Source organism: Macrobrachium rosenbergii, chromosome 27, assembly GCF_040412425.1.
Source record: "Macrobrachium rosenbergii isolate ZJJX-2024 chromosome 27, ASM4041242v1, whole genome shotgun sequence".
Lineage (NCBI taxonomy): Eukaryota > Metazoa > Arthropoda > Malacostraca > Decapoda > Palaemonidae > Macrobrachium > Macrobrachium rosenbergii.
In genome coordinates this window covers 41,934,958-41,944,213 of record NC_089767.1, presented here as the reverse complement: position 1 = coordinate 41,944,213, position 9,256 = coordinate 41,934,958, and the positions used below count along the sequence as shown (strand labels likewise).

General features: G+C 37.2%; 1 protein-coding gene across 1 annotated transcript; it reads right to left on the bottom strand.

The window, feature by feature from the left end:
• Positions 1-453: 453 nt before the first annotated feature.
• Positions 454-9,256, bottom strand: eIF1 (eukaryotic translation initiation factor eIF1). The gene is made up of 4 exons (XM_067129694.1): positions 9,066-9,256; positions 5,348-5,411; positions 4,466-4,607; positions 454-1,262 (listed from the first exon to the last, which is right to left on the bottom strand). Exons 1-4 carry the CDS (start codon positions 9,091-9,093, stop codon positions 1,164-1,166), a joined length of 333 nt encoding a protein of 110 aa, XP_066985795.1. The 5' UTR covers positions 9,094-9,256; the 3' UTR covers positions 454-1,163.

Below are 9,256 nucleotides of genomic sequence, written 5' to 3'. Positions count from 1 at the left end.
TAAAAACAGTGAAAGGTTGTCAGAAAAAAAAAAAAAAAACATAACCTTAGATGATCACCAAGAATACTGATAAGATTGTATCAAATTGCACGCAAAAAACCAGCTCTCAACAACTTCATTTGGTTAGTATCAAACCTGTATGCCAATCCAATAACGGATTAAAAACCTCAAAAACACATAGGCCTACAATATTTCATTTTTATGGTGTTTCATTACAACTTATTAAAACCATTATCATCTTGTAAAAGTGGTTACATACACATGAATGGCATTGATAATGTTACAGCAGACATTACAGTTGAAAAGTTTATGGTACATATTTAGTTACAACCTTGCAATGAATTAATTATGGATAGCCTGGTGAAAAAAAAAAAAAACCTCATGATGTAATAAAATGAATGGTGTTTACAGCAATCTCGCGAGATCAGAAAGGAATAATGATAATACAACATGAAAATTTTTCCTCTTTTATTTGAGGGATTTTACATAGTTATACATCACTGACAAGCTCCACTAATACACCAAACATAAAAACAAATATAGAAACTACATCACATTAATAAAAACACAGACATAACCAATTTGAGTGACTCCTGGTAGAAAAATAACGGTTGAAAATCAATTCAGTCCTCATGCTCTCATTCTAACATGCACATTCATTCCCGAAACACATCTATACAATTGTCCAGATACATCCTATTTTTAAACAGTATGTTCAATAGATTCTGTACAATTGTACATATGAGATGTAAAAATTTATCTTCGCATAATGATGTTATTGCTCAGGGGAGGGGAGAAAGAGTGGGATGGCACACCCAGGTTACATCAGTTGTCTTGTGCAACAGCAGAGCTCATGTGCTCTACATCCCTCCTGCCACTGCCGAGTCCACAATGATTTCTTAACTGTAGTAACTAGTTACTGTAGTTTTAGTTAGTATTACTGTGGCACCTCCTGCCAGTTAAATCACTACTCCCGACGCCCCTCAGACGGGCTGGGAATACATCAAAATGGCTTACATTTAAACAATAAATATTACATACATTGAAAGTCCTTGTGTACAAAGTTGAAAATGTGGCATGACAGAGCAGGGCAGCAGCAGCAACAATGTTCGAATGGTAGTGATGGTGGTTTTTGTAGTAAAGATGACGAGTGGGGGCAGGCATTAGAAACCATGCACCTTAATCTGCTCTGCCTTTACAAGCCCAACTTTCGTCAGGAATTGGCAGATATTTTCACGTTGGTCACCTTGTAGCTGCAACACCTAGAATCCAAAAACATATCGGTATTAAATATTTGAAATACTGTATTCTTCAATTAAGTAATACTGCATCGTTCAATCAAGTAACACACGCTTCAGTTTCAGACATACGTAACAGCATTGTTCCTCCTCCAATATTAATCTATCCATTTCATCCCCATTCACTACAACTTCAATTTGAAACAAAATTTTTGCCTAAAAGCTTACAACATATTTTATTGTACAAATTCAATTTACAACAAAATTTTTGCCTAAAAGATTCCAACATATTTGACTGTAACCTAAAACCTACTAATTCACTTCACCTTCTTTTCACACTAAAACACATTAAGCAACAAAATCTTATGAACGTTTTCAACATCCTCCTCCTCGCACTCAACTTTCATGCAAGGGGTTAAATGTCTTCCACTTCTCTACCACAACTGATTTCTACTCTCCCCCCCTTCTTGTAAGGCTAAATCATCCAATTCATTTTCCAGTCTTTCAAAACCCAATCTCAATTTCCTTCTGATATAGCCTTCCAAGATCAATCCAAACGGCAGCACTTTGAGGTACCACCTTTCCTTAATAGCTTCCATTTTCACTGTATAAGACCACATCTCCACTAATAAAGCATTACCTTCCACACACCTAAAATTTTTCCAGTTCCCAATGAAATACTCTCATTTATACTATTGCTCTAATGACAATAAACATACAGTTCACAATACAACCACCACACTGGCGACTAAAAACTACTTTGTCATTACATACCCAATGAAGTAAAAGTACTTGGGAACTAAATATATTGCTTACCTTTCCGTATTTCCAGCAATCCATTCACTAGCTTACTTTAGTACTGCATTAAACTGGAGCTGCACTAAACTGTTACATCACAAACTAACTGCACTTGAAGGCATGACAACTTGAGATTACACAGATTTTCATGAAGTCTTCAAAATCATGGCGTTCCTCTTCACTACAGCACACAATATAAATAAAATGACGACATCTGAAGCTCTTTCAGAGTCTTCATTAAATTTAAACTAAGATCCCAAAATGTGTATACAAACACTGTATACACTTGGATTCTCAAGGCCAATATGAAGCTTCTATGAATCTTAAAGTGATTTTTGACCTCAAAAACACCACGTTGGTCATTTATATCCTTATAGTGCACCTCACCCTTATACAAAATCACTATGAACAAGAAAAGGGAAAAGTTTTGCACACAGTATTCAAATGCCTACTATATTACGACACTGTTTGCCCTTACATTTTTTAATCATGAGCAAAACTATGGCCACATCCTGGGGTAAAATGGAGTGACCATCCAAAATCAATGGTTAAAATTTCTACGACTGACTTCAAAAAGATCATATACTGGAAGCCTTTTACCAATTAGGGAAAATTAAGGGCCAATTCTGATGCTCCCCTTTAAAATTTTGAGAATATGTTCAAACTACTGTTAATCCTCATGGCTCAAAAAACACGACTGTGACCTCCCTGGCTGAACCAGCAAGCCTCAAGGGTGATCTTGTTCAAAACTGGTGCCCTGCCATGCATTAGCAGCTGGTTTCCTGCCTTATTATTGGTTGACAGATTCCACCAAAACAAAATAGCAACCAAAAAGGCATTATTTCTGTTCCAGCACTGAAAGACAAAGTTTATCTCATATGCAGGTTGGCAGCACAAAATGCACGAGATGCCTTTGCATTACTTTTAGTCAAAGCAAAAATATAAGGACACAAGTGCTTTTCATGATAGCTGTTTCTATAGCATTCAGTCTTCTCTAAGCAACTTACCAAATGCTTTTCATCAGCCTGTAGCTGATATATTAGGTTTGCTAAGGTCACGTAAGTTTTGTTGTAAAAGGTTTTATTATTCCATCCAATTTTTCAACTCACACCCTGGCAGTCATCTACTAAGATATACCAGTGTGCCCTCCATTTTAATCCACTCATTTTTATATCTGTAAATGACCACCAGAGCATGGGGTTGAAGAATAAGAAATGAAAGCAATACAAAAGAACTTCTTTAAAAGACCCTATGAAACCTTTGTATCAGGCAGCAACAAGATAAAAAGAATAAGATATAGACAATACAAACTGAACACCACAGAAAAAGATATATTCAAGTGTTTGTTATATTTTAATAGTAATAAAATAAGAGGCAAGGCATTGTAGAAATACAAAAAAAAAGGGTAAAACGTGTGAATCTGTCAAGACACCAAGCATTCGCTGATGTCTGCAAGCGTGACACTTGGCATGAATCGTCCTTTGGAGTCTACAAAGAAAATATATGCACTTTCAGTCATTTAAGAATATTTTGTGTCAATATACACACAAAAAAGACACTGGGAAAGAGCACTGAATAGGCTAGTCTAGTTAAGACTATTGGTATAAGGAAATGTTTCGACATGTATTTTAACAAGCAGCTTATGTCAGAGCACATGACATTTTGCAAGATGCCAGAATATATGAATACTCATATTGCTCTTAGGACATGGGAACATTTTAGGTTATTTTACCACAAATAAAAAAATATATTGAACATACAGACAATAAACCTGTTAGCTTATCTGCAAATTTACTTTGAAATTGTCACTCTCACATATTGTACAATTATTTATTCAAAGGTCAAGTTTGTAATTACATCAGACAGCCCATGGCATTCCTTTCCAAATTATATATAATCTTTTGTACTTCTGACAATATCTAGGCATCCTAACATGAAATCAAGAACAATTAGCTCTTTGCGTTAACCATTACTAAATTTTGTCGTCCTACAAAGGTTAAACTGAACAGGGTTAAACCGGACTGTTCGTAAGTCACAACTGTTCCACTTGAAAGAAACAAAACTCATTTTGCTTTCACCTTAATAAACTAACCTAAACCTACTCAGATGACACTACTGTTTCACACAAGAATCTTTTTTTTTTTAAACCATACAACAAACTAAAGTAAAGACTACTGACTAGCTACAAGCTCTAACACTACATATATCAGATACCAGACCACAAATCTACGTAGGATCTGATCTGACACACCCACAAAATCAGTCTAGTTGTGCTTCGCTGTCTTAGTGAATGTACAACGCTCTTTCAGGTAGGGGTCTAGAATTGCAGCAACCAGCAGTTCTTGATTAGTTAATGCACAGCAGTGTATGCAATTTATAAGAACTAAACCACACAACAATAAAAAAAACAGCGACAACAGACTACTTACCTCACCGTATTCCGGATGTTCAACCACTGTGCCGTTACAGGCAAATTCTTTTTTACAAGCACGGACGATCTTCTTCAGATCATAGTCCGCAGATAGACCCTGCACTGTAGTAAGAGTTTTTCGGCCATTGCGCTGCTGAATTCTGTGGACGAAGAAATTATTTCACATCAAAAACCCAATGAAAATGTTGTTTCAGCTGGCCCTATTAGCGGAGGGCACTAGCAGTATGTACTGAGGTTAACAATATTTTACCAAGACTTTTTTTTTAATAAAACTTGAAAATTAAATGATCTAATCTAGTTTTCAGTTTACTTCAGAATGTTTATGGTTCTTATAAAAACCTGCACTTTGGAGCACATCACTTTCATACCCGGGACTTTCAATCAATTTTCAAGGATTTAAACTGGCTTGACCCGATTCCTCCAATATGATAAAAAGCAATACAATATGAAATTATGTTCAAAAGCACATTCCATCTATTTACAAGCAACCTTGCTAAAGTTTCATACTACACAAATAATGGTGGCACCTTATGTTCTGACGTGGCTTCAATGGAACCTAACATTACAAACTTATTGTGAAGTACTGGTAACTAGAAAGGATCTTGTATACGAGGAGTTACAGTATTACGAAGTAAATCATTCAACGCAAAATTTTTGGAATTAAATAAACCAGTTAACGTCTTGCTTGAATTAAGTGATATTTTGTTAGAATAGTAAAACCTTATTTACTACTGGCTGAAATAGCTGAAATACTTGATTCACTCTATACCGTTTTGTACCGCCAACGTCTAAAAAGGACTCAATAAAAGGCCTCTTGAAACTTCGACAACTATGCTATTGCACACTACACATGCATAAACTCACTGAAATAATGACATACCTTATATGCACAAGGCCATCTTGTACACCCTCATCTGTCCCACGTGCTGCATCAGCAAAGGGGTCTGAAAGAATTAATGCTTGTTAAATACATTACATAACAGTAAAAAAAAAAAAAATATATATAACTGTATAACAAGAATTATCAATATCATGCAATAAATTATGGGGCCTTTTTCATCTTCATAGTAACGTACACTGATTAGTAAATGACATTCATTACAATCACTGATTACCTCAGTCACAGACCTGCCATGCAGCAAGATAACTTTTCCTCTGTCTAAAAGCAATGAAAGGTAACTGACAGTACTTCAATATATCCAGTTTTTCTTAATTCTAAAGTATGTTGGGCATATCATGAATTTGAGGCACTGCAGAATATGGATAAGAATGGGTAAATACCTGGGCATTGCTTTGTTTCAACAATCAGATAACCAACATACACTCTCAATTAACTGGTCAACATCTTGAAAATGTCTGAATGGACAAGATAAACCACAGGATGGGGAAAATACCAAATGATCACTTCCTTCGTATTTCCACCATGCATCTACTTGGGAGAGTTAGGCTAGGATGCATCTCTACTTAAATGTCTTGATATGCTTTAAAGATATAATAGCCAAGGCCAGGTTATTTGTTTGACAAGACACACAACCTACATAAGTTATGATAAAGTTTGAAGAGTGGGAACAGACTTCTAGATTATTTGATATACACCCGTTTGAAAGTTGAGGTTAGGTCAGACAAATGTAAGGATTTTTCCGTACACAGACGTTACAGCCAAGGCCAATCCATGTGTTCAAACAGAAACTTACACCCATCAACCTACACACTGTACATACACTAAGGCCAAATTTACAGAAGATAAAGATAAGGTCTGAAAAATATATCTGATATATTTGGCTATTTCAAATGTGCTCGTTGTTAACTTAACACAAAATTTTTTTGCAACTCAAAATCCCATCCGAATGTTCTGCATTGGCAGTTGTAGGTCATAGGGACATGCTCGTATTTTCATTGGTGTATGGCGTAGCCACAGCTAAATTAGTACAAGATCAAAGGTGTTCAAACGGTTCTAAACTAAACAGTCCAAAAATTAACTTACAAGGTGGATTATCACCAATTCAAGGATGGCTAATTTCACCATGGTTACAAAAATTTCCCCGGTCCCAATTTGATATGAATGGCAGACAGGAGCACCTCCAACAAAGTTCCTATATTTCCAAAATGATTAGGTCTCAAGATCTTTAAGGCAGGCCAATTCTATGCATGGATCAACCCCAGTAACTCCCTTGGGATTTTTTCTTTTTAAATCCAAGCAATAAGAGCGCATGAATACAGTAATATGTCAGCACATTAATTCACATGCATCGCTTCTTTTGCTTCCAACCACAATGGAAGCACCCTTCTTAAAATTCATAGCATATCACTTACTGTGATGAATTTAATACTGCAGAGAAGCCAACTTCATCCCAGTTCAATGACCTCAATTGTAACCTTGAAGAACCCCGCAAATTTCTAACCATAAGAGGGATTCTTGGGAAGGGGCCGAGGGGACGCCGCAAAGAACCTTCAGTAGTGCCTACAGTGCACCTTATGAGGAGCACTGACAGCACTACCCCCTATGGGAAGGTATATATCATAAAACAAACAAAAAGGTGGTAAATACCCCAGTCAGTGACTGGCAGGAACCAGGCCACGGCAGTATTCAGTTTCACCAAAGTTGCAGCCAAGGCCAGGCCAAGAATTCAAATGAAAACTCAACCCTTCCAAGCTAAACACATTCACCTTGGACTTCACCCACTGACCTACATAGGCCTACAAAGACACTTTGGTACAAGTTTGTAGGAAGTAGGAACAGAATCTGAAATTCCTTTTAAATAAGCTTGTTTGGAAGTTAAGGTACCTATGGTGCATCACTATAATGTGACCGGAAATAAGTGAAAAGCTACAATAACTTATGTGAGTGATTGTATTTCACCAATAAAACAAAAAAAAAAAACAAAAATTAAAAAAAGGGGAGCTTTCGACCATTTGCACAACAGTTCTAAGGGTGAAGAGGACCGTTGTACAATTGGTCGAAAGCTCCCATATACCAGATAACTCAAAATCATTCATTCATTCATTCGAAAGCTCCCCCCTTTTTTTCAAATTTTTTTTTTTTGTATTCTGAAGAAATACAATTGCTCATATTCAATATTGTGACTTTTTACATATTAAGGTATACTGGGAAGGTTTAGTTAGGATTCATCCTTTTCTGTGTTGCAGCCAAGGTCCAGAAAACAGCTGATTTTTTTAATTTAAAACAAGCCTATTAATTACTAAAATACATTTTCAGGGATATTTTGCAACCTGCAATCCTGTCCCAAAATCCTAGGAAATTTTTTTTGGAAGGCTCCAGCCAGCCATTTTGAAAGACTCCAGCCATCCATTTTGGCAGGGAAAACCATTCTGGGTTTTTCATGCAAGGCATACTAGGAAATGACAGGACACTAAAAGAACCTAAAAATACCCACCTAACCTAACCTAGGGGTGTTTTACTGGTTACAATTTTTGCCATATTAGCTGGGGGTTACTGTCTAAACTAGCAAGTCGTAATCTAATTATTTTTCTCTGTTACTAAGCATTTGCAAACGTTATGTATTGAGAAGAAATCTGTTGTTTTTGTGTGTTTTATCAAAGAAAAATATAAATTGTAATGTGGGAGGTAGCTGCAGTCTTCTGAAAAATAACCCCACCTACAACAGACCAGTATCTTTAACCTAAACGCACTGCCCTACAGCAGGGCCATCCAACCCCATGCCCACGGGCTAAAAGTGGCCCGCTGGAGAAAAATATATACATATACATCCATATACACAGGTGGGCCACACGATTTTTTTGTCTTTCAAGAGTGGCCCCCGGACTGCAGTCCAGTTGCTCTGAGGACCAAGCCAACTGTCAATGTCAGAAATAGCAGGTCTACGATAAAGTATAAATTCTAAACTTCAAATTAAACAAAAACTAGGCAGAAGCTGAAGACAATTTTAAATATGGGTCACATAATGCGTAAATCAGGTTAGCGTACGCCATACTAATCCAGCCTGACGTATTCAATAATCCAACCCAGCTCAGAAAAGGGGTAGATACGCCCAAAAACCTGCCGTAGATTAAATCTTATCTCAAAAAACCAAAGAATATTGTGGTTTTGGGACTCTAATGATTTCAAGGATAAAATTTAGAATATGGTTTGGGACTATAATGATTTTAAAGGTAAAATTTGGGAGATAATCGAAGGACGACGACGAACAATGACCTCGTTTCATTCCAGGAGAAACCTCCCGAAACTGGTCACGATCTCAAGGCCACCGAGCACACACCCTAATATCGATCACCTTTCGGAAAAATCGCCGAAGAGGATTAATCCACAAGAGGATTTAAATATGAAGTACAAAACGATCTTTAAAATGATCTTTGGTTAACCCGAATGTCCTCGGTACAATGGCTTTCGTAACAGGGTCCGAAAACAGGAAGTGGTTTTATCTCGATTTAAACGCCACTCCGTATATCCAATCAACTAAATACGCTAATAAATATCATACTAAAGACCTAAATTAACGAAGAATCGATTAAACGCAAATCAAACCACAGCCGTGGGCGACTAAATTCGGGGGACACACAATGACGTACGCAGTTTCCCCCAATGGCGGCCCTTTTTCGGGCCCATCGGCGCCACTTACCGAAAGTATTGAGGTTCTGGATTGACATGCGACTTCCGGTGAATCACAAGGGGGTAAAATGACTTCGCTGGCCTCTCGTGAGACTCGGATGAACCCAGATAACAAAATCTCTCGGAGGCGGGAGGGTCGTCAGACTAATGGCGGACAGACACACAACTTTCACTGAGGCCCGGATGAGGTTTCGCTCCGTC

Bases quoted from the DNA above. Each gene is read 5' to 3' on its own strand.
- eIF1 (XM_067129694.1), bottom strand. From the start codon at position 9,093: ATGTCAATCCAGAACCTCAATACTTTCG. The intron at 5,412-9,065 runs GTAAGTGGCGCC...TAATTCTTTCAG, and splicing joins CCAGAACCTCAATACTTTCG to ACCCCTTTGCTGATGCAGCA. The intron at 4,608-5,347 runs GTATGTCATTAT...CTTCGTCCACAG, and splicing joins GATGGCCTTGTGCATATAAG to AATTCAGCAGCGCAATGGCC.